We start from the raw sequence: 23369 nt of genomic DNA, 5'->3' as shown, positions 1-23369 counted from the left end.
GGCCTCCTGGGCACCGGGCACTCCGCCCGACAGGCAGGGATTGTGCTCTCTGAACCTCAAGGTGATAAGCTGAGGCTCAGAGCGGTTACACATGCGTAAGGTGAGTGAAGGGGCGTGTGCTGACTCCAGCCTGTCCTCCTACAGAGGAGTCCTTCCGTGTCACACGTGACGGGACCGCGTGAGGTTCCCGGAGGTGGGGAGAGGCTTTGCTTTCTGGTTCTCCTTTGGTGTTACACCACTCTGTACTGCAGTTCCCATGCCCCGAACTCTGACTGGTCACCAGTGTGTCCCCGGAGCCCAGCCCGGTGTCTAGCACACGGAGGCCATTCTGAGAATGGCCTTGGAGTAATGATGCTTCTTGGATATGGACGAGAGAAAGGAAAAGAGAGGAAATAAGTACAAAGTCAAGTTCAATCACGGTGACTCGGGAAGCTGCGGTCCCGAGGGCGGAGCGCCCGGACACTCTGTGAGATGGCTGGGAAGCAGATGGGCTCAGCGCCTCCCATCCGTCCGCTTCCCCTGCAGGGCTGATCCGGTCCCGGGTCCGCGGGGCGGACGTGGCCGCGGCCGCCGTCCTCACCTTCCTGGACAGCCACTGTGAGGTGAACGTTGAGTGGCTGCAGCCCCTGCTGCAGCGGGTGAAGGAGGTGAGTCGTCTGTCCCCGGGGGAGCTCTGGCTCTGGGATGTGCCCCTCGGGTTCTTGGCGCGAGGGGGTGTGAACCGTCTTTGACGTTGGGCAGGCAGAGGAGGAGCCTAAGTGGCCTGCAGCCTCCTGAGTGACCACCTCATTGAGCTTCTCATCTGAAAATGAGGATAATTGTATTATCTGTCCCATCCAGTTGCTGTGAGAATTAAACGGGAGGAAAGCCTGAGTGAGCCATAAACATATGACAGGAATGGGCATGGTTGACTTCCTCCTGGGGAGGCAGGGGCCTGCGCTGGGCCAGGTAGGGGTGGGGCGGGTTAGGCTGGGAAGCCGGAGAAAGAGGGAGGAGAGAGAGCAGCGTTCTCAAGGAGAGAAGAGGACAGGGGGCCCCTCCTCTGTGCCTGCTGTTACGTAGAATGGGGAGGTTTTGGACAGATGAGATGATTACAACTTCAACTATCAAAAGACAAGCATCCCAATCTAAAAATGAGCACAGGATTTGAATGGACATTTCTTCAAGGAAGATGCACAATGGCCCACACACACATGAAAAGGTGTTTGACATTCTTCAGTCATTAGGGAAATGCAAGTCCAACCGACAGCGAGATACCTAACAGGATGGCTGTAATAAAGGAGATGGACAGTAGCACGTGCTGGTGAGGATGGGGACAAAAACAGTCATGCATTGGTGGTGGGAATGTCAGGGTGGCCCCGTGGAAACCAGTCTGGCAGCTCCTCAGCAGTTTAAACAGGGTTACCAGATGGCCCACCAACTCCACTGCTAGATATAACCCAAGAGGAACGAGAACATTCCCACAACAACTGGTGCCCGGTGCTCAGAGCAGTATTATTCAGAACAGGCAAAGCATGGAAGCAACTGATGGATGGTGAACAGCATGTGGTATATCCATACAATGGAATGTTATTCAGCCACACAAAAGAATGAGGTGCTGATACATACCACAGCATGGAGGAACATTGAAAACCTGATTCTAAGTAAATGAAACTAGTCACTAAAGAACACACATTATATGATTGCATTTACGTGAAATAGCCAGAATAAACACACTCATAGAAAAAGAAAGGGGGTTAGTGGTTGCCAGGGGCTAGAGGGCAGGTGTAGGGGGGAGTGACTGCTAATGGATACATACGGAGCTTCTTGTGGGGGTGATAAAAATGTCCTGGAATTAGATAGTGGTTGCACTACCTTGTGACTATTCTAAAATCCTTGTGACTATACTGAGCGCTGGCCGGGCAGCTCCACTGGTGAGAGCTACACCTGGATACGTCAAGGGTGTGGGTTCAATCCTTGGCCAGGGCACATGCAAGAATCAACCAATGAATGCATAAATAAGTGGAGTAACAAATGGATGTTTCTCTCTCCCCCTTCCTCTCTTTCTAAAAATCACTAAATAAAAATAAAATTTCACACTTTTAAATGATAAATTTTATGGTATATCAATTATATCTAATAAAATTGCTATGAAAATGGGAATCGTACCTCAGTATATAAAAGTCTCTAAGAAGAATAAGCTGAGGCCCCACAGAGAAACCATGGATGGTCTCCCTGGTCCTCCACCTCCCAGGCTTCTGTCGCCCTGAGACGGGGTGTGAACTGAGGGGCAGAGCTAGATTCCAAGTTTCAGACAAGAGGATTTTCAGGTCAATGCAGAGTGGGAGGAAGGAGAGGAAGAAGGGGCTCTGGCCCAGGTCCCTCCACAGAGGGCTGATAGAGGGCGCTAAGTTTCACATGTGGTATATGACAATTCACCACCACCAGTACACACCCCCTTCCCCCCAATAAAAAAAACTTTAGCCTTGGCCAGTGATCTCAGTGGTTAGAGTGTTGGCCTTCGCACCAGAGGGTCGCAGGTTCCAGTCCCAGTCTCAGGTTGGGGTGCCTATGGGAAGCAACCAATCAATATGTCTATCACATAGACATTTTTTCTCCCCACCTGCCCCCCCCCCCCCCCACTTCCACCTTCCCTAAAATCAGTGGAAAAAAATATCCTCACTCCTCGGGTGAGGATTTTTTTTTTTTTAAACGGAACTTTAGTAAAATCAGCATTACCACCGATGTTTTAGAGGTGATGAAGGGAGTAGTAAGTCTGACCTTGAAGTGGATAAGGCCTGAAAGGAACCCAGGGAACTCCGGGTCCCTGCCCCCAAGCTGCTGCTGGCCCAGTTGGGAAGGCCCAAGCCACACATGTACAAAGTGGAGACAATAATAAAACAACAGTTCAAACCAGCGACAAAAGAACTACCTCAGGCAGCATGTGACTCACTGTCCCAGGAATCGTCTAGCCTGTAACTGTGAGAGCAGCTTTAAGGAGGAAGAAGCCCTCGGCCTGAAGCCCTCAGGGAAAGCTTCGGTGAGGAGGTGAGGTTCCAGCGGGGCTCACCATGACGTGAGAGGAAGAGGCTGGGAGAGCTTTGTGCCCATGGGCCCAGGTGGGACCTTCCAGGAGCTCGGATGTGACGATACGGGACCCCTCCCGGGAGCCTGCCCCGTCCCTGCAGGAAATGCTGAGTGCATGGTCTTGGGCCTCGGAGAGACCTTCCTCCCAGAGCAGGCGGCTGGCCCTTTGTTCACAGAGTCCCTGGCCTCACACCGCCTCATCTTCTCTCTCCCAGGACCACACCCGCGTGGTGAGCCCCATCATTGATGTCATCAGCCTGGACAACTTTGCTTACCTTGCTGCATCTGCTGACCTTCGCGGAGGTGGGTCCTGCTCCCCAGGGAGGGGCTCTAGACCAGAAGCCAGGCAGGTGAGGGCAGGCCACGCGCTGGCTGGATGCTCTTCTTCCCAGCTGTGCCGGAGAGTCTCTGGACACCCTCACTTCCAGAAAACGAAAAGGGATTGGGTTGAGCCCTGGGGTGGGGACAAAGGGCCGAGCCAACAGTGGCAGCCAAGCTAGTCTCTCCCTCCCCCGAAGCATTGACAGCCCAGGACCATGGCCAAGTCCTGGCAGATGGACACGATACGACAGCTGTTTTGTTGTGGGGGAAGAGGAACCCTCAACCTTGTGTGAATTCCTAACCCTGGAAGTGGTCTGGATCTGTGCTGTCTGATACGGTAGCCATAAGCCACGTTGGGCTGTTGAGGTCTTGAAATAGGACTAGTCTGAATTCAGATGTGCTATAAGTATAACATACGTCCCAGGTTTTGAAGTGTTAGTATGAAAGAATGTAAAATATCTCATTAGTAACTTTTTATATTGATTACAAGTTGAAATGATAATACTTTGGGTATATTTTGTTTAAAAGGTATTATGTAAATTAATTTAATATGTTCTTGTTGCTTTTTGATATGGCTAGGAAAATTTTAATTGCAACTGTGGCTTGCATTATATTTCTTTTGGACAGCTCTGCTCAAGACTTTAGAGCTGTATGGTCCAATACAATAGACAAAAGCCACATTTAGCTACTTAAATTTAGATTAATTAAATGTAAATAAAATCCAAAATCCATCTGGTTTGGCTCCACAGATAGAGCATTGGCCTGCGGACTGAAGGGTCCCAAGTTCGATTCCAGCCAAGGGCACATGCCTGGGTTCCGGGCTCGATCCCCAGTAGGGGGAGTGCAGGAGGCGGCCAATTAATGATTCTCTCTCATCGATGTTTCTGTCTCTCCCTCTCTCTTTCCTCTCTAAAATCAATAAAACCCCCTTAAGCATCTTCCCCCCCCCCCCCCTTAAGCATCTCTCAGGCAACAAAGGAGAGATGTTTAAAAAAAAAAAAAAAAAGGTCCAAAATCCAGTTTCTTAGTTGTACTAGACACACGTGGCTGGTGTGCATCATATTGGACAGTGCAGATATGGAAGATGGACAGTGCAGATACGGAAGATGTCCATCATTGCCGAAAGTTCTATGGAACAGACTGTTCCAGAGAACCTATTGCTGGGAGCGCGTGGGCAGAGTGGATGTTATATTTGGGGCCCAGACTTCCAATAAGTGGACATAACCATTAATTCGATCCTGGGATTGAGTGGGATTCTCAAGGGAGCCAGGCGTTTCTCCTTTGGGACGTCACCTCTGGGCCTTTGCACTTACTGCCTGGAATTCCCTTTCCCAGAAACCCGCATGGGTGAGTCCTTCATTCAGGTCTATATTCAAATGTCACTTCCACAGAGGGCAACGTCTGACTGCCCTTACCAGAATACTGTGGGCACCCTTCCTTTATTTTATTTTTTTTAGCACTTTCCACTCCCGACTGACATATTATCCATTCATTGATTGATCTTGTCGTCTCCGTCCTGGTGGGAACTCTGCAGAGGCAGAGACCTGTCTCATTCTGAATGAAGGGATGACTGCACAAATGGCCCACGGCCTTTGAGCTGGGCTCGGATCCCGGGAGACTCTCAGGGGTGGCAGAGTGGGGGGCCAACAGCCACCGAAGGGCTCAGCCCTGAGCTCCATCCTCACCCTCCTCTGTCCCTTAGGATTCGACTGGAGCCTGCATTTCAAGTGGGAGCAGATCCCGCTGGAGCAGAAGATTGCCCGTACAGACCCCAACAAGCCCATAAGGTCAGGGCTGCTGGGAGCTCCAGAGAGAGCCTCCTTTCCCTGGGCCAGGGGCCGGGGTGGCTACTGCGAGCCGGATCCTTCACCGGGACTTCTGGGAACCTACAGTCTAAGTGCGGAATCTGTTCTGGGCCCCAGGGACTCTGCAAGCAGGGGATTCCGGGGCCTGGGGGCCTGGGGCCCTGGGGCCCTGGGGCCACGAGCAGGGGCTTCCAGCTTCCGAAGCTCACGTGTTGCCTCTCTCATCCCCCAGGACGCCCGTCATAGCTGGAGGCATCTTCGTGATTGACAAGTCCTGGTTTAACCACCTGGGAAAGTATGATGCCCAGATGGACATCTGGGGGGGAGAGAACTTCGGTAAGTTGGGAAACGTTAACGGTATTAATAACGGGTAACTCTGAGCTCTGTGTTTGTAAGGCCCTGTTCTAAGGACTTCCTCCTCACAATGACCCTCTGAGGGAAGCACTGTTATCCCCACTTTACTAACTTAAAAAACTGTGGCACAGAGAGGTTAAGTGGTTTGTTCAGAACCACACAGCTAGTAAACAAAGAGAAGTAGGTGGTTAGGAGGAGTCTGTGGCCACATGGCTAGATGTGTATGTGGAAGAACATACAGGCTGCATCATGGACCACAGCTTAAACACCCGTTGCTTCTCCCTCAGAAAGTCTGGGAGTGTGTTCAGTAGAGGGCACTGGTTAAATGTAAGCCTGGGTGCAAATCCTGGCCATCTGATCCCGCCGCTTACATTTAACCAGTACCCTGGGTTACTGGGTGAACATCCTACCACTTACAAGCTTTCAGCCCTGGGCAAGTTAAAGTCTCCTTAAGCCTCAGTTTCCTCAAGGGGCTGTACTGAGTGAGAAGATGAGTTAAAATGCATGGCACCTCGGCAAGTGTGGCTCAATTGGTTGAGTGTCATCTCGTGCACTGAGAGATCGCTGGTTCCATTCCTGGTCAGGGCACATGCCTGGGTGTCAGGCTCGATCCCCAGTAGGGAGCATGCAGGAGGCAGCCGGTTGATGTTTCTCTCTCATCTATGTTTCTCTCTCACACACACTCTTTCTTCCTCTCTCTCTCTTTCTCTCTCTCCAAAATCAATAAAAATATTTAAAATAAATAAAATGCATGGCACAGTGCCGGTAGCCATTATCATTACTTATGAGGCTGCAGGAACTCTCTAACCCCAGAAGGAAAGGGAAGAACCAGTGACTTCCCAGGGTTGCTGGTGAGGTTCAGGTTAAAGGCCAGAGAAAGGTGGAACACCCAATGTGGATAATTTAAGAGGGTTATTAAACGACTAATGAAGATTTGTGCAAGAATGGGCTTTCTTTCCCCTGGCTGCTGGCACTGCCTTTGTTCTGGCCAGAGCAACTTTTCACTCTGGCTCGGAGCCACCTTTTGCCTTCCCACGCTGCCCAGAGGCCAGGAGAGGCTGGGATGGTGCAGAACGCCTGCATCCCACTCGTCCCCGGCCACTTGGTGCCTGTGTATGCAAATTAACCCACCATCTTTGTTGAGTTACTTTGCATGCTCACTCCTGATTAGCTGGTGGATGTCGTGAAGGTATTCAATTAGCATGTTACTCTTTTATTAGGTAGAGTGTGGGCAAGAGAGAGAGAACCACAGGAGCAGCTTAGTGTTGGGCAAGGCTGGTGACTGCACCTGAGGGTGTCACCACCCCCGGGTCTGAAAGATGGGGAGGAGCGCCATCCATCAGGAATTGTGGTCTTGGGGCACCTGTAGCCAGCCCACAGCTCCCAGGTTGGGGAGAACACCCAACCTCATTCTCCCCCTGCTGATCTCCTGCTGGTGCCTCCGCTGGCTGAACCTGTGCCCCTCAGCTAGGAAGCCCAGTGGTGCAGCCCACTCAGGCAGCCTCCGGACTAGGAGCAGGTGGAGAAGGTGCCAAGGGGCCCTGCAGGTGTCCAAGAAGCGGGGCAGGTACTTTGAGGTTGTAAATCAGAGGCCTGTTCTTGCTCTTGCAGGGACCTGGTCCTTGGAAGCGCTTTTTCTCACTGCTCTCTTTTGCATCCTACCCAGGCTGCTTTCAAAGTAAATAGGGCTGGTGGTATCGCACCCATTTCACAGGTGAGAAATCTGAGGTGGACGCTGCCTTCCAGTCAGGAAACTCCATGTCTCGCAGGTGTGTGGCACACCTAGATCAGAGCCTCCTACGTGTTGGGAGGTGTGATCAGTCACAGTCTGTGTGTCTGAGACACGAGGTGCAGGTTTTTCTTCTCTCTGCCTGATCAGGAAACAGATGAGCAGTGGGGTTTAAATCAGGCCTGGTCCCTCCCAGCCGCCGTGGCTCAGTGGTTGAGTGCTGACCTACGAACCAGGAGGTTGGAATCAGTTCAGGGCACATGCCCGAGTTGTAGGCTCTGATCCCCAGTGTGGGGTATGCAGGAGGCAGCCAATCAATGATTCTCTTTCCCTCTCCCTTTCTCTCTGAGATCAATAAGAATATATTAAAACAACAAAAATCCATGTCCGATTCTAAACCAAAACCAGGAAAACCAGGAGCATTTTCACTTAGGAACGGGGTGTGGCGAGCCTTGCATTCTGACCTTTCATGTGTGTAGGCCTGAGTGACCTCCTTTGTGTCCTGGGTCTCAGCCTGAAGGGAGCTTTGGCAAAGCCAGTTTCCTGTAAGGACTTACAGACTGAGAAGCAAGGGTCGAAGGGTTGCTCCTGCATCCAGAGGCCTTCCTTCTTTTCTTTCTTTCTTTCTTTTTTTTTGTTTTTAGGCTGGGGTCTGACAGAGAAACAAGTGAATGATCAAATAGCTAACTTCAAACTCTGCCTGAGGCAAGGGCTCAGTGGCGGGGAGACTTGAAAGGTGAACCGTGGAGTGGTTCTGGAGACGGTTTTGTTTCTTAGAAGAAATTCAAAGCAATGTCTCCGCTGGCCATAGTTTTGAGCTGGGAGACCCTGCTGCTGGTGGGTCAGGGCCTTTCATTGTGTTTCTTCGTTGAAGAAAGGGAGAGGCCCAAACAGGCTCATTCCTGGTGCCTGAGGAGAGCCACGCCCAGGGCTGGAGTCTGCCTTAAGGGTTTGTGTGTGTGTGTGTGTGTGTGTGTGTGTGTGTGTGTGTGTGTTTGGGGTGGGGGGGGAAAGGGGGAGCAGAGGAGGAGGATGGGAAGGGTGCAGGTGAAATCCTTGGGAGTCACATTTGGGATCTTTGGAAGCATAGTCAGATCTTGTCACTCCACTGCTCAAGGCCCTGCTGGGGCCCCTGCATCACTCAGAGCAAAACCCAAATCCTGACTCCTGCCTTTCCCCTCAAACACACCCCATCGGCTCTGCCCGGCCTCACTCCCCGGCAATCACACCCCATCGGCTCTGCCCGACCTCACTCCCCGGCAATCACACACCATTGGCTCTGCCCGGCCTCACTCTGCAGCAATCACACCCCATCGGCTCTGCCCGGCCTCACTCCCCGGCAATCACACCCCATCGGCTCTGCCTGGCCTCACTCCCCGGCAATCACACCCCATCAGTTCTGCCCGACCTCACTCCGCTCCGGCCACCGGGCCTCCTTGCTGAGCCTTGACCTTGCCAGCCGTGCTCTTCCCTCTAGGCCTTGGCCCTTGCTTATCCCTCTGCCGGAATGCCCTTCCCCTGGGAGCCGCAGTCCTCACCTCCTTCAGCCTTAGCTCAGACGCCCCCTTCCAGGGACCACTTCCCTAATCAGCCCAATTAAAACCATAGCCCTGCACCCACTGCCACTCGCCCTCTCCCACCCCTTACGGGCCCCTTTTTTCTCCTTTGTACTCATTGCATCTGACAGAGCAGATTCTGCTCCTGGGCAAATGCTCGTTCAGCATCATCACCACTCCCACAGGAGGAGGGCCAGCAGCCTGCACATGGCACCCGGGCAGGAGGGAGGAGGGCAGCCAGCTGGCTTGGTTGATGGCTAGCTTTCCAACCTCGCAGGTGCCCAGAACAGGCCCCGGAGCAGCTGTGTTCTCCCTTAGCTCATGTCTGGATGGGGCTCCGGACAGAGGCTGGCAGCGATCTGCCATTGGGTTCCCTTTTCCTTCTGCCTGTGGTCTTGGTGTTCCTTCACAGCGTTCCCACTGCTCTCCCAGAGCTCAGCGTGTGTGTGTGTGTGGTGGGGGAGCGTGTGTGGAGGGTGTCTGTGTGGAGGGTGTGTATGATGGCAGAGAGTGTGTGAAGGGTGTGTGGGAAAAGGTCTGAATATGGTGTGTGTGGTGTGTGTGAAGGGCATTGTATGGAGAGTGTGTAGCGGGTGTGTGTGTGTATGGTATGTGTGGAGGGAGTGTGTGTGATATGTGTGAAGGGTGTTTTTGTGGAGGGGGTGTGAATATGTGTGGTGTGTGAAGGGTGTGTATGTGGAGGGTATGTGGGGAGGGTGTGTGGGTAAGATGTCTGTATATGATGTGTGTGGTATGTATGGAGGGGGTATATGTGATGTGTGAACAGTGTTTTTGTGGAGGGTATGTGAAGGGGTATATGTGGTGAGTGTCAGGGTGTGTAGAGGGTGTGTGTGTAGAGAATGTGTGGGGGAGGAGGAAGGGTATGTGGGGAGGGTGTATGGGTAAGATGTCTGTATTTGATGTGTGTGGTGTGTGTGAAGAGGGTGTATGTGAAGAGCATTATATGGAGAGTGTGTGGAGGGTGTGTGTGTGTGTGATGTATGTAGAAGGTGTTTTTGTGGAGGGTGTCTGTGTATGTGTATGTGTGGTGTGTGTCAGGGTGTGTATGTGTGGTTGTGGAGGGAATGTGTGTGTGGTGTGTGTATGTGTGGTGGTGTGTATGTGTGGTGTAGGGGGATATGTGTGTGTGTGGAGAATGTGGGGGGATGGGTATGTGGGGAGTATGTGTGTGTATGGAGGGTGTATGGTGTGTGTGTATGTGTGTGGGGAGGGTGTGTGGGGAGGGTGTGTGTGCACAGGCATGTGGGGAGGTCAGCAGTGAGTGCACGTATGTACACAGCCCAGGTGCTCTGACCCCAGCAGGTGCCTGCAGTGAGACAGGAGAAGGGCAGCCAGCCCCTCCCCATCTTCACGCAGCGGGACTTACCGCGGGCTCCTCCCCGGCTGACCTCCCTCTCCCTCTCCCTCTCCCGCAGAGCTCTCCTTCCGGGTGTGGATGTGCGGAGGGAGCCTGGAGATCGTGCCCTGCAGCCGGGTGGGCCATGTCTTCAGGAAGCGGCATCCCTACAACTTCCCCGAGGGCAACGCCCTCACCTACATCAGGTGGGGCCCAGACCAGGCACGAGCTGGGAGCCGGCCGCTCCGTGCCTTTGGGGCTTGTTCCCCCACAGCCCTCCCAGGTGCTTTCCGGGTGGAAGGATGAAGGTGGGCTGTTGCCACCTGGTCTCTCTGGCCTTGACTATCTTTGTCCTTGAGGGTCTTGGAAAACCAGCCAAATGACCAACTGGGAGCTGGCCCACTCACATGGCACAGGCGCCATGTCCTGACTCCGAGTTGTTCAGCGTCTGCCCATCCATATCCCTAGCCACAGCCCTTTTCATACATTTCCACATTACAGTTCATGGAGAGAGAAACAGAGAGAGAGGTGGGGGGGGGGGGGGCGGGGGGCATGTACACCGTGGGTTTGTGTGTTTATGTAAATGGCATCCTGCTCTGTGATTTTATGCGGCTTGCTGTTCTGCCGCTCACACTGAGTTATAGACACCCTTCCCCGCCAGAGCGGATCCAGCACGGCATTGTTTCCCAGGGTGACCCCGGGCCCCGTCATGTAGGAGTAGTCCCTTTTCCTCCACCGATGGGCCTTGAGATTGTTGCCAACACTTACTAAACAAACATTCTTGTGCGCGTCCTTATTGCCCACGTGCAGGTCTGTGGGTGGAATAGATTCCTGGGTGTGGAGCGTCACAGAGTATGCATAAGTTGGTGGATAGTGACAGATTGTTCTCCAGAAAGATGGTGCTCATTTACACCATCCCAATCCGTCTTGTTCTGGATCCTCCCCTGAGACTTTTGCCACCCATGGTCTCATCAACGCGCAGAGCTGATCTTGACCCTAACCCTGCCTCTCGCCCCCGCGGTGACCTGCTTTTGCTCCTTCCTCTCCCTTTAGGAACACCAAGCGCACCGCGGAGGTGTGGATGGACGAGTACAAGCAGTATTACTACGAGGCCCGGCCCTCGGCCATCGGGAAGGCCTTCGGCAGGTGGGCCTCCCCCCGCCCCGTGGGCCTCCCTCCACCCGCATTCGCGCAACTTCAGCCAGAACACAGCGTGTGGGCGCTCCGCGTGGTTAGAATCGGAGCCCCCGCTCCGTGTGCAATGCAGAGACGAGACGCTGGTCCTGATGAGGATGCGATCCGTGGGGGGAAATGAGCAGAGGGCTGTTGGTGAGAAAGAGTCTGCGCAGGAACTGCCTGCAGGAAGAGGGACCTCTGTGGGAGGGCTTAAGGATGAACCATTGGCAGAAGACACCCAGGGCTTTGTCTCCGCCCCCTGTGGTTCCGAATGTGTCTGAGAGCTGTGAGCCTGTTTTCCTGTTTCCAACTGTTATGACTACAGTCTAGTGAAGCATTTTCAAAACGCAGATCGGTTATAAAATTAATTTAGAGGGTTGTCATTAGCATTGTTTAAAAAAAAAAAAAAAAGCAAGAAGGACTGAGAACACTGTAGACCAGTACAGAACGGAATAGAAAATAACAGGCGATGGCAGTGAGGGTAGTATTGTGGGGTGATTTTTTTTGTTTTGTTTGTTTGTTTGTTTGTTTTTTGCGAAACTCTTATTTCAGTTATATGCATCTGTGTGTCCACCTAAATGTGCATACAGGGAAACTTGATCATAATGTAAGATGCGCCTATTTCTTATTTAAGGTGGTGGTCAGAATGAATTCTTAGGGATCATCAGTGACTCTTCCTCCCTCTGTTTAGTTATAGCTATCTCTTAAAAAGAGTTTTGTCACGGACTGCTTATTTTTGTGGGAGCTAGCATTTATGAGGACCTACCCTGTGCCAGGCACTTACGACCCTTCACTTATTTGATTCTCGCCAAAGCCTTCCTTGGTGGGTGGTTACATTTTCCGTTTACCGGAGAAGAAACGGAGGCTCACCACAGAGGCGGTGAGGCGCCTGTCAGTGGTCGGTATGGTCGGTGTCGCTGAGGAAGGTGAGGAGACCACACTGTGTGCCCATCGACACTCAGGTGGTCTGATTGGCTAGGTTTCCCTCTGCAGCCTGTTCCTCTTGCTGTCAGCCCCTTTCTGCTAAGCTGCAGTGCCCAGAAGGCAAGCTCGAGTTCATACGGCTCTGCTCTCTGTGGAAGGAAGGGCCTGTGCGGAGGGTATGTGAGATGCTGGCTGAGGGTTCCAGGAGGGAGGAGACGGAAGCCTGGCCCCCTGTTGGCTGGGCTGGTGGTCTTAAAAGGTGAGCAGGAATTTGAGTAGAGAAATGAGGAGTGGCCAGACCACCTGGGTGAACTCAATAGTCCGAGAATGACCTGAGACAGGTGGCTGAGGCTGGAGGGCGGGCTGGGACCCAGCCTCCTGGCCCTGGCCTGCGCGAGGGAGAGACCCCGGCCAGTCCCCCCGGGGGCTTCCTCCCGTGCCCACTGGCCCAAGCCTGAGCCTGGCCCCCTCCTTCAGTGTGGCCTCGAGGATCGAGCAGAGGAAGAAGATGAACTGCAAGTCCTTCAGCTGGTACCTGGAGAACGTCTACCCAGAGCTCACGTGAGTGCCGCCTGGGCATCTGACCTGGGTGGGGGCCGGCAGCTTGGGGGACCCCTGGCCCGGAGTCTCCCCATCCCGGGCTGTCCGGCTGGCTTTTCAAGCTGTCCACGTTTATCTTCATGGGAAGGCTCAGGGGGAGCTGGAAGGCTGTTACCAGGAGTTAACAGACTGGGTCTTAGAGCTAGAAACAGACATTGTCTCTTTAGCGAACAGCACTGCAGTGTGTAGCAAAGGCCACAGAAACCGGCATGCCCCTTTGCTCTGTTCTCTCCCTTCTGGGCGTTCATTCTAAGGAAATGAAGCAGCTGAAGCAAAAACAAACTATTGACAAGTACACATTCACTGCAGGCTTCTCTGCTGCTGGGGGAGAAATCAAGGAGCAATCAGCAATGGGGGCTGGGTTCCATGAATCATGACTCAGCGATCTTAAACAAATACTGTGCATCCCTTAACATTGTCACTGTAAAGCCTGGAAACGCACGGGAAGCGTTTGCTCTAGCAAATCCGGAAGCAACCTGCAAATGGCGTGTGCAGTAGAGCCGCTTTCAAAAAACATTATTTATTTATTTTTTAATATATCTTTATTGATTTCAGAGAGGAGAGAAGAGGGAGAGATAGAAAAATCAATAATGACAGAGAATCATTGATCAGCAGCCTCCTGCTCGCCCCCAACTGGGGATCGAGCCCACAACCCAGGCCTGTGCCCTGACCAAGCATCGAACTGTAACCTCCTGGTTCATAGGTCTATGCTCAACCTCTGAGCCGTGCTACAGCCATGCTTCCTTTCTTATTTCAAAATCCTTTGGGGTGTCTTGGCTACATCCACATTTCCTCACCTCCTTCCCGTCTTACTCAAATGTCCCCTTCTCAGGGACCCCCTCCCCTGAATCTGCAGCCACCCCATCCCCAGCTCCTGCTTCGTCTTCCTCTGTCGCCCTCGTCATTACCCAGCACACCCCTGGCCAGGTAGTTGTGTGGCCCTCTCCCCACCCTTGGCTGTAAGCTCCAGGAAGGCAGAGGAGTTTATCTGCTTCGCCCACTGCTTTATCTCCGGCCCCTCGAACAGTGCCTGTCACAAAACGGGCTGTCAATAAATGGTTCTGACTGAGTGAATTGCATAGTCAATAAGCCTCCATAATAACGTGGAAATCAGCATTTCTTCCTGCCGTAGCTGTCAGCGTGGGGGCGGGTTACCACGGCAAGGCTTTCTCCCAGGGATGCTGGGCGGCTTTCCAGGACACGCCACCCCTCAGAGCTTGCATTTCTTTGAAGGGAAGATCAGATTTTTGAAAAACAGCCATAGTTACGTTAGAAGCAAGATCAGTGAATAAGCTAGATGGACCCAGATAATATCCTCCTGGACTGAACAGTCCAGGACTGAAACACGTCACAAAAGCAAACGGACACTGGGCACGGTTTCTGAGGAATTCCAGAACCATTTGGGCAAGGGCAGATCCTCAGAAAAGAGCTGGCAGCTCGGATCACGCCAGGCTGCCTGGATGACAGCGGTGAAGGGAGGAACTTTAATTTGTAAAAGTGTAATAAACGACTTCCCCAAGTAACCACTCCTGAGGGGATGGTTTCGTTCAGACGTGTCATTTCTGAGGGGAAAGGCCATTGCTTTACATTCTGTCCGCGTTCACACCGCAAGCGGATGGAGCCATGGACTCCAGGCCTGGAGCTGGGGAGCCTGGGGCGGAGTCGGGAGGGAGGGGATCGAAGGTGTCCTTCCAGTCCTCACCCCAGGCCCCACGCAGTGTCCCCCACGTCACCCCCCGAGGACCACGAGGAAGAATATTTTGTCACTGTCAGAAGCCTGGATGGATCGATCCCAAGGCAGCCGGTGGATGAGACCAGCTGTGTTAAATGGGGAGCATAAGTCAGCCTCTGTTCTGTCACTGCGTGAGCGTAAAGCGTGATTTACTTAAGGTAGAGACCACACACCTCATTCATACCCCGGTGAGTTCTTCCCAGTCCGCTGCTCATGCCTCAGTGCTCAGGGGGAGAGGCCAGGGCTTAGAAAGGAGATCAGTTGGCCCAAATGATACCCACTTCCTTCCAAAGGGGATTCTAATATCTGCCCACACGACTGCCGGGGTGTGGGAGAGAAACGCTGAGGAAGAGGGAGACCTGGTTTGGCCAAGACCCTATAGGAGGATGTCTGTGCTGAAGAATGCCAGAGTGCTCTGGTGTCCCTGCACCCATCCTCTGCCCAAGTTCTCTTCCCGACCAAGGTGACGGGAGGCAGATAAGGTTAGCACATGGCCAGACTCTAGGCCCTCCTGGTTCCCCATCACCCCCGTGCGTCCACAATCCAAGATCACGTATAACCTCCTAAACCCACGTGTACAGACCTGTGTCTGCTGGGCCGGCACCTTCTTGGTTTACTGCCCACAGGGTAAGACGCTGTGTCTTATGTCAGTGTGTGTGTGTGTGTGTGTGTGTGTGTGTGTATGTTCATGTTCATGCATATTTTTGCTGTGCATATAAAGTGTTTTAATGATATAGTATTTTGAAATGCCTGTTTTACTTAACAGTATGCTCTGAACACTTGCCCACATTAGCAGATATTCCTTCACGGTCATTTTTAATAGCTAAAGCGTTTCCCATCTTGCAGATGCATCAGATTTCTTTGTCCATCCCCTATTGTTGGATATCTTCAGGTTTTCAATGTTTTCATGCAATCAGCCACTCTGGTGAAGATGGTCCCAATTTGAGTGTATGTGCCGCTGAAGCGAGCACTGATGAATATCTTTTAAACAAAATCTCTGCACACATCTGTGACTACTACCATAGGATATTAAGTTTCCTGAAGTGGGGATGATGAGGTCAAAGGTGTGAACATTTTTGTTGTTGTTAATCCTCACCAGAGGATTCCTTCTTTTCCATTGATTTTTTTAGAGAGATTGGAAGGGAGGGGGACAGACAGAGAGAGAAACATGGATATGAGAGAGACACATTGATTGGTTGCCTCCTGCACGTGCCCAAACTGGCACCAGGGGTCGAGCCTACAATCAAGGTACTCGCCCTTGACCGTAATCGAACCCGAGACCCTTCAGTCTGCGGGCTGATGCTCTAACCACTGAACAACTGGCCAGGGCAAAGGTGTGCACATTGGTAAGGCCTTTGATACCTAATAGTAATAACACATTGCCTTCCAGAACAGTTAGGCTAATTTATGCTTTCAACGGCAGGGAAGGAGATGATCCAATCCCACAGCTAGTGCCAACACTGGGCATTGGTATTAAGTATATATATTTACATGTATACACATTAAGTATATATTATCACATATATACTATATTTTATATGTATATAAATGCACAGTATATGTATACTTATGTGGTAATCAAACAGTGCTGTCTAATCTGTACTTCTTTAAGGCCACTTAGTGAAATTGAACGCATTTTCATATTTATTTTACATTGGCCTCTTTAAAGCGCCCCATCCCTGTTGTTTTGAGATTGCTTACTGAGTCTACGGCCATACCACCCTGAACGCGCCCGATCTTGTCTGATCTCGGAAGCTAAGCAGGGTCGGGCCTGGTTAGTACTTGGATGGGAGAGATTGCTTACTGAGCCCCCGTTCAGGCCCCGCCCCTCCCGGGCTCTCCTCGTTCTGGGCCGGGGAGAGCTGGGTTTCTGGTCTAAGCTCTCTCCCCGGGGTCCTCCCAGACCCAGCCTCCCGGCAGTCCCTGGGCTCCTGGTGCTCCCCAGAACCCAGGGGGTCCCAGGCCTGTCTTCCCTGAGGAATCCCTGCTCCCTTCTCCCCCTCCCCCCCTCCTTGCCAGCTAGGTTTGCCCCCCTACCCCCACTCCCCCACCCTCAACCTGTGCTCCTTCCCCTGGCACCTTGGTGCCCCAGGAGCTGAGGGGCTGCCCTCTGGGCAGCGTGGGTAAGCCCTGAGGAGGGCCGGACACAGGCCTGGCCTTGCCTCTCCTCAGGGTCCCGGTGAAGGAGGTGCTCCCCGGCATCATTAAGCAAGGAGCTAACTGCCTGGAGTCCCAGGGTCAGGATACCGCCGGGAACTTCCTGCTTGGAGTGGGCACCTGCAGGGGGTCTGCCAAGAACCCGCCAGCACCCCAGGTGAGTGGCTTAGGACCCAGAGTGGGGTAAGGGGCTTTCCTCTGCTCGTGCTCATCCTCTCTCCATCTACACCCTCCACAGACCCACTTTCCCAGGGACCCTGCCAGCCGTCCTCCCACTCTGCTCCTTGGGTCTGCTCCTTGGGCCACGTTCCCCTCTCCTTTCCAGCCTGTGACAGTGTGACCCTCTGTGCACCGCCCACTGTACCTTACAGAGGGAGAAATGCTGCCCAAACAGTGCCAGGTCTCTCCTGGGACACAGCTGCGGTCAGCTTTTATGGCGGGCAGCAGGGCATCCAGGACATGTGTGCACAAAATGAAGGCTGATGCACCCAGGTCAAAGCCAGAGCAGGTCAAGGTTCTTGGCCACCCTGGTCCCATGCCCCGTCTTTCTCCTCCACAGCCCTCTGGCCAGCTCCAGCCAGACTCCCCTACTATTTTATTATGGAAAAATTGAGAGAATTGTACAGTGAATATCCACACCCCAACCCCTATCAGAAATCTGTACCACAATATATAGTATATTTCTATATCACATAACCAACCTGTGCATCCATTGCTGTGCTTTTTTAAAAAATATTTTTTTATTATTTCAGAGAGGAAGGGGGAGGTAGAAACATCAATGATGAGAGAGAATCATTGATTGGCTGCCTCCTGCATGCCCCCACTGGGGATCAAGCCCACAACCCCTGCATGTGACCTTGACCAGAGTTGAACCTGGGACCCTTCAGTCCGCAGGCCAACACTCTATCCACTGAGCCAAAGCGGCCAGGGCTCCATCGCTGTACTTGTGACTCAGGCTTCCCGGTCCCTGTCTTGCAGGCCTGGCTGTTCAGTGACCACCTCATCCAGCAGCAGGGGAAGTGCCTGACTGCCACCGCCACCTCGCCTGGGTCCCCGGTCGCACTGCAGACGTGTAACCCGAGAGAAGGCAAACAGGTGAGCCTCCTGTCCCTGGGCTCAGGATGGCCCGCGTGTCCGGGAGGACAGGCGGCGGTGGTGGTGGCAGCCCCTTGTGGGGGAGCCCCAGGCTGAGACAGAGAGACTCACATAAACCCCCTGGAATGAGGCCTGTGCAGGCCTCAGGCACTGTCTATGCACGGCTATGATTTCACTCCTGAGGAAGTTCTTCTGGCCAGGATTTGTTGAACGTCTGCCCCGCCCACTGGGAGCTGAATGAGGGCAGGGACTCTGTCAACACCGTCCCTGGCCTCTGTCAACCCCACAGCGAAAACAAAGGCTCGCCTTTACTGAGAGCCCTGCTGGGAGTTTTCCATGGACCACCCCCTCTAATCCCCCTAGCAGCCCCCATGAAGGCTCTAGCACGGCCCATGGTATAGGGGACAAGACCGAGGCTCCCTAAGTCAGACGTCAGTGTTAGCTCACACTGCTGGGGCCTCTGATCCAGACACCGACTTCGTGCCAAACTTCAGAACAAGCGTGCATTGGGAGGCTCAGATTAAAACCAGGGTAAAAAATAAAATAAATAAATGAATAAATAAATAAATAAATAAAATTTAAAAAGGAGTTTGGGGTGGGAATGGGGGGGATGAGGACAATTATGTGATACCATAATCAATTTTAAAATAAATAAATAAAATTTAAAAAGTAAAAATAAGTAAGTAAATTAAATCCGGATAAGTGATGCCTAGCCCACAGTCTTAGCCCAGCACATAGAAGGTGCTCAGTAAGTATTTCTGGAGTGCTAGCTGACTGGGGATACAGATGCAGCGTGACTTCCAACTTGTCCTGCCCGCCACACTTCCTCCTCCATCCAGGCTCTTCCAAAATGCCCTACGGGAACAGCCCTCCTCCCCGCTGTCAAGCCTGGGGAAGAGGAGGCCCGGGAGGTGAAGGCCCTGACCCGGGAGGTCCTGCATGATTCCTATGGGGACTCGGGGGGGCCCCTCCATCCCACTGGCCTCACTCCTTCCTCTCTGCGGAGGTGGCGGCCAGTTCCCACTCACGGGTGTAGGTACCGGCTGCACAGTCAGAGGCCAGGGAGAAGCTTGGAGCTGCGGGAAGAAATCCCGTCCGAAGGAGTCACTGGTCCAGGAACCCGAGCTCCAGTGCCCCCAGGGAGCAGCGGGGAAGCCCAGGCAGGGCCCAGGTGAACTGAGGTCACGGTCCAGGGACAGCCGAGCGGCTCCCTCAGCCCCAGGCAGCCACGAAGGGAGGCTGGAAACGCAGATTCTTCTGTGGCCGCTAAGCCAACTTTTAAATGAACGCCGTGCAGGCCAAGCAAAACACATCCCTGGGTTAGATTCAGCCCGCGCGCCTCTGATCCAGACACCGACTTCGTGCCAGACTTCAGAACAAGCGTGCATTGGGAGGCTCAGCCCCACGAAAGGGACACACGGGCTGTGTCCATGGCGGGCAGGGGCGTCCTGGGCATAGGCAGGGCATTTACCGACATGTGCAGCGAAGGTGTGAGCGTGATTCTTAACGTTTAATCACTGTTTTTCTCCTTCTCCGCCTTCCCTGCTTCTCCCCCCAGAGATGGAGGAGAAAAGCCTCTTTCATCCAGCACTCGGTCAGCGGCCTCTGCCTGGAGGCCCAGCCCACCCAGCTGGTGACCAGCAAGTGCCAGGCCGACGCCCCAGCCCAGCAATGGCAGCTGTTGCCGCAGCCGCACACATGACGGCAGCCCGGGGCCTCCTGGACCTTCTGCATGAGAAGACTTTGGGGCTGGAAGGGGGGTTGGGGTGGGGGAGTGTAAAGCGGGCCGTCTCCATCTCCTCACATTTCTGCCGGAACCATCAGCAAACGCCCCTGCCATGAGGCACCGTTCTCCAAAGCGTGCTCAGGGCGGGCCTGGGGGGCGGGCCTCGATGCCCAGGCTGCCCACCCGCCCTCATCCCGGGAGAGAAGGAGGTCAGGGTGCTGGGCCGCTGCTGGTGGAGACGGGGCAGGTGCCCTCCCACCTTTGTCTCCTCCCTGCCCCTCCCTGGGGGCCCAGACGGTGGTCTGGGGGCCCTCCCGTTGTCTGATCAAGGACAGAAGCCCATGTAGGGTCCCCACTGTGTCACAGGGCCTGCTTGTGAGGTCATGGCAAGAGAATGTAGGTGGCCTGGATGGGGAAACTGAGGCTGGGAGCAGAGGGGCCGCCTGCAGTGTGGGTGGAGAGTCAGAAGGATGTGAGTAGCTCAGCGGCCTGTCCCAGGCAGGGGCTGGGCTGGGTGTCGGGGGGATGGGGTCGGGAGCAGAGGATGGGTGCTTTGCAGAAGGACGTGGTCAGGAGAGCGGCACAGCACCCAAAGAGCGGGTCTCTTCCGGGGGACCCAACCTCCCAGACCGCACCAGCCCCCGGGCGCTGGGCCTGCCTCCACCCTATGCTCTGGTCCCCGCTTCTTAGAAAGAGGCTGCCGGGCTGTCTGCTGGGGCAGCCTTGGGACACTGCTCAGCAGCTCCCACGTCTGTTTGTCCGTGTGTCAGGACCAGACGTCCCCCTTTGGGCCTCCCTCGCCCGCTGGCGCCCGTGCCCCTTGTCTGGGCCCACCATGAAGACCCCGTAAGGACAGGCAGCCACCACGCCGCGCACCACCGAGCTGCCCCATCCTCGCTCGCAGTGCCGCCTCCTTCTCCACAGCCTTCGCCTCTGCAAACAGAGCCTGATGGAACGGGGGTGGCCCATGAGAACGGGACCTCCGTCTGGAGCACTGGGGTTCCCTAGTCATTAGGGAGTAGTAAGTCATCCAGGCTCAGCCTCATGCCCCCCTCCCCCGATGCCCCCCTCCCTAACACACACACTTCAGGAGGGAGGCCCGGGAGGTCAGTCACTGCAGTGGGCGGAGGCTGGCTGGTGACTCCTGGCTGTGTAGAGAGGCCCCCAGGACTTTTCACAGCCCATGGCCTGGTCTCGGGACCACTTCTGTTATTCCCCGTGCTCCTTCCTCTTCTCCCACCCACTGGCTCCGGCAGTATGATCTTGGGCAAAAGACTGGGGGTGCCAGGACCCCTAGGAGTCCCCCTGCCAAAGCAGACCAGCCTGAGACCAGCCTTGGGAGTCCATGGATTCCAGAGGGCCTAGGAATCTCCTGAAATTGCCCCCCAAGTCGTGCATGTGCGTGCATCGATGCATTTCCCTGAGGAGAGTGTCCATGGACTCCCCCAGCTCCTCACAGAGGCCCTTCACCCCCAAAAGGGTCTGAACCCCTGTTCTGGATTGGAGCTGCCATGCCCCTCTCTCCCCCTGGTGCGCCTGAGCTGCTGTCGCCTGCTCCCTCCATGCAGCCCTTGGGGCCAGAAGCCAAAGGTCCCTGGGCCACAGCACCCACCCGAGGGTTCTCCGTGGTTTTCTCTCACCTCCTGGCTCTCCCTGGCATCCGCTCGGCAGTGTTCCTGTACCCCAGCGTGCACACCCATGGTCTCCCATCCTCTGTGGCGATGTTTCGTCCGCCACCACCCCGTGGTGCGTGCTCACCCTGGCGGGCAGCGTGGACCTTTGGGGCCGGGGAGCGGGGGTGTCTCCTGCGTGTAAGAGGACTGCAGCTCAGCGCGCCTCAGAGGGGCCCCTCCTCCCTGTCAGACCAGGCCCGGCACTCCTCAGCCCCCCTTGGTGGGACTCAGCCCTGTTCTGTTTTCTGCTTTTCCTCTTCTCGACCAAAGCATGTGCCACTCGCTGTCCTTGAGGACCTCGTCTTTATGAAACACACACGGAATAAAACCACTTCTCACACCGACACGTGCTCCGGCGCCTTTCTGAGTCCAGGGTGGAGCCCCTCAGCGCCACCCTCCCCTGCCTCGGAGGGAAGTCGGGGCCTCTACTCAAGCCTCACCCCCTCCTGCACCCGAGAGCTTGCTTCTCGGCCTACCTACCTGCCCTATGGTACCCCGGAACGCCTGGGCGACAGGCTGGCTGCTCTGGGGGGAGCCGGCAGGTGGCCCTGCTGCTGGGGCAGGCTGGGACCAGAGCCCTGGCTCCTGTGACCTCTCAGTAAGAGAGACTCTGCTTGGGGTTTGAATGGAAAACCAAGGGGCTTCTCCGAAGGCTTGCCTTTTGCCAGCCCTCTCCTTCCCTGAGCACCAGCCCCAGCCCCTCTCCACTGCCCTCTGCCTCCGCCACACAAGAAGGCAGCAGTAAAAAGGCAGGCGGGACCATTTCCTGGGTAGAAACAGTAAAATAATTGCCGAAAGAGTCCTCCCAGCCTAGCCTTGTTTGATCAGGCAGCAGATGCTCTGCCTAACGTTTCCATGGGAACCAATGGCAAGCCCCTGCCATTTGGATGATCAGAAGTTGAGCTTAGCCAGGTAGAAATAAACACTTCGGTGCCCACATGAACTGTAGTGGCCAGACCAGTGGGAGACTCAACCTCTCCTGGACGCAGCCGTTTCTGACCCTGTCCCCACCTTGGCTCAGGGCTGCTCGCCTGGGTTCCCCAGAACTTATGACCCCCAGGCCTGAGGGCCTGGAGCAGAGGGCTGGCTGGTGCCCAGTCCGAGCACACAGCATGGCTGCAGAGCCCAGTGTGGGCTAAGCTGGCAAAGGTGGCAGTCTCCTGCAGGACACTGGCTGCCGTCTGTCCATCGTCTCTCCTTTCGAGGAGCATAGCCTGCTGCCCATCCACCGCCTTCGTGGGCATCCCTCCCGGCCAGGCTGGACCAGCTTCCCACGTGCGTCTGTTTCACTCCCACCTCGCAGGGCTCTGGTCCTGCTTCGCCAGAGACACGCTCTTGCGCTTCTCCAAACCTGCCTCTCAGGCCTGTTTTCTCTCCCACCCCACTCCCCTTCTTTTTCCTGGAAACAAAGGCTGCTAGCCTTTAGCCAGCTCCTGGAGGACTCGGCAAACGCCCTCTGGCTGGCCAGTAACAACAGGCCTAGCATAACCCGACAGGACAGAAAAGCAAGCCTCCCAGCGCACCTGAGGTTGGGAGGGCGGGAGGGACACTATGGGGCCAACCTCCAGTTTGTCCAGCAGGGAGGGCCCCCTCCCTCCCTGGGCCTCTGAGGCTTGGCTGCTGTTTTCACGAAGACTCTTCTCTGGCCCCCGCAGGCTCCCCATCTGCAGGCCTGTGGAGGGTCTTCCAGCACTGAGCGGGGCACAGTCCTCTCCCACCCGGCGAACAGGACAGGAAACCTGGACTTCGTAACGTCCACAGTTTCATTCCCGACTGGGTTCTCAGCATCTGGTATTTGTGTGTCCCCTTCGATGCTCTGAGTCAGTGTCCTCCAGAAGGGAGGGGACCCAGGCAGCTTCTCTCATCTTAAGAGGCCTTCACTGCCAGGCACTTAGCAAAGACCTTGAGGCAGAACAGGGAGGGGCTCCCTCCCCTCCAGGCTGAGGGACTGAGACCCTGGAGCCACCTGAGAACAACCCTCTGCTGCAGAAGTGTGGGAAGAGGGTCTTAGGAGTATGGGCTCCAGAGACCCGATCATTGAGGATGGATCCATCCCACTCTGCCAGTGTGTGGTCCTGAATAAGTAATTTCCTTTCTC

The 23369-nt window shown here is 54.6% G+C and overlaps 1 protein-coding gene across 1 annotated transcript in view; it reads left to right on the top strand.

Annotated features, from left to right (window-relative positions):
* GALNT16 (polypeptide N-acetylgalactosaminyltransferase 16) overlaps positions 1 to 21615 on the top strand; it is an 86352-nt gene extending 64737 nt beyond the window's left edge. The window contains exons 7-16 of the mRNA XM_084866771.1: positions 526 to 647; positions 3282 to 3369; positions 5090 to 5174; positions 5425 to 5528; positions 10268 to 10394; positions 11242 to 11334; positions 12766 to 12849; positions 16793 to 16934; positions 17756 to 17872; positions 19431 to 21615. Coding sequence (XP_084722897.1) covers positions 526 to 647; positions 3282 to 3369; positions 5090 to 5174; positions 5425 to 5528; positions 10268 to 10394; positions 11242 to 11334; positions 12766 to 12849; positions 16793 to 16934; positions 17756 to 17872; positions 19431 to 19574 — 1106 coding nt within the window. The 3' untranslated portion in view covers positions 19575 to 21615. The remainder of the gene's footprint in view (positions 1 to 525; positions 648 to 3281; positions 3370 to 5089; positions 5175 to 5424; positions 5529 to 10267; positions 10395 to 11241; positions 11335 to 12765; positions 12850 to 16792; positions 16935 to 17755; positions 17873 to 19430) is intronic.
* The last annotated feature ends 1754 nt before the right edge of the window (positions 21616 to 23369 follow it).

The sequence above is a fragment of the Pipistrellus hanaki genome (assembly GCF_964339955.1).
Source record: "Pipistrellus hanaki genome assembly, chromosome: 1".
NCBI lineage: Eukaryota > Metazoa > Chordata > Mammalia > Chiroptera > Vespertilionidae > Pipistrellus > Pipistrellus hanaki.
Note: the sequence above shows the minus strand (reverse complement) of the source record. Positions and strands in the feature narration are given on the sequence as shown.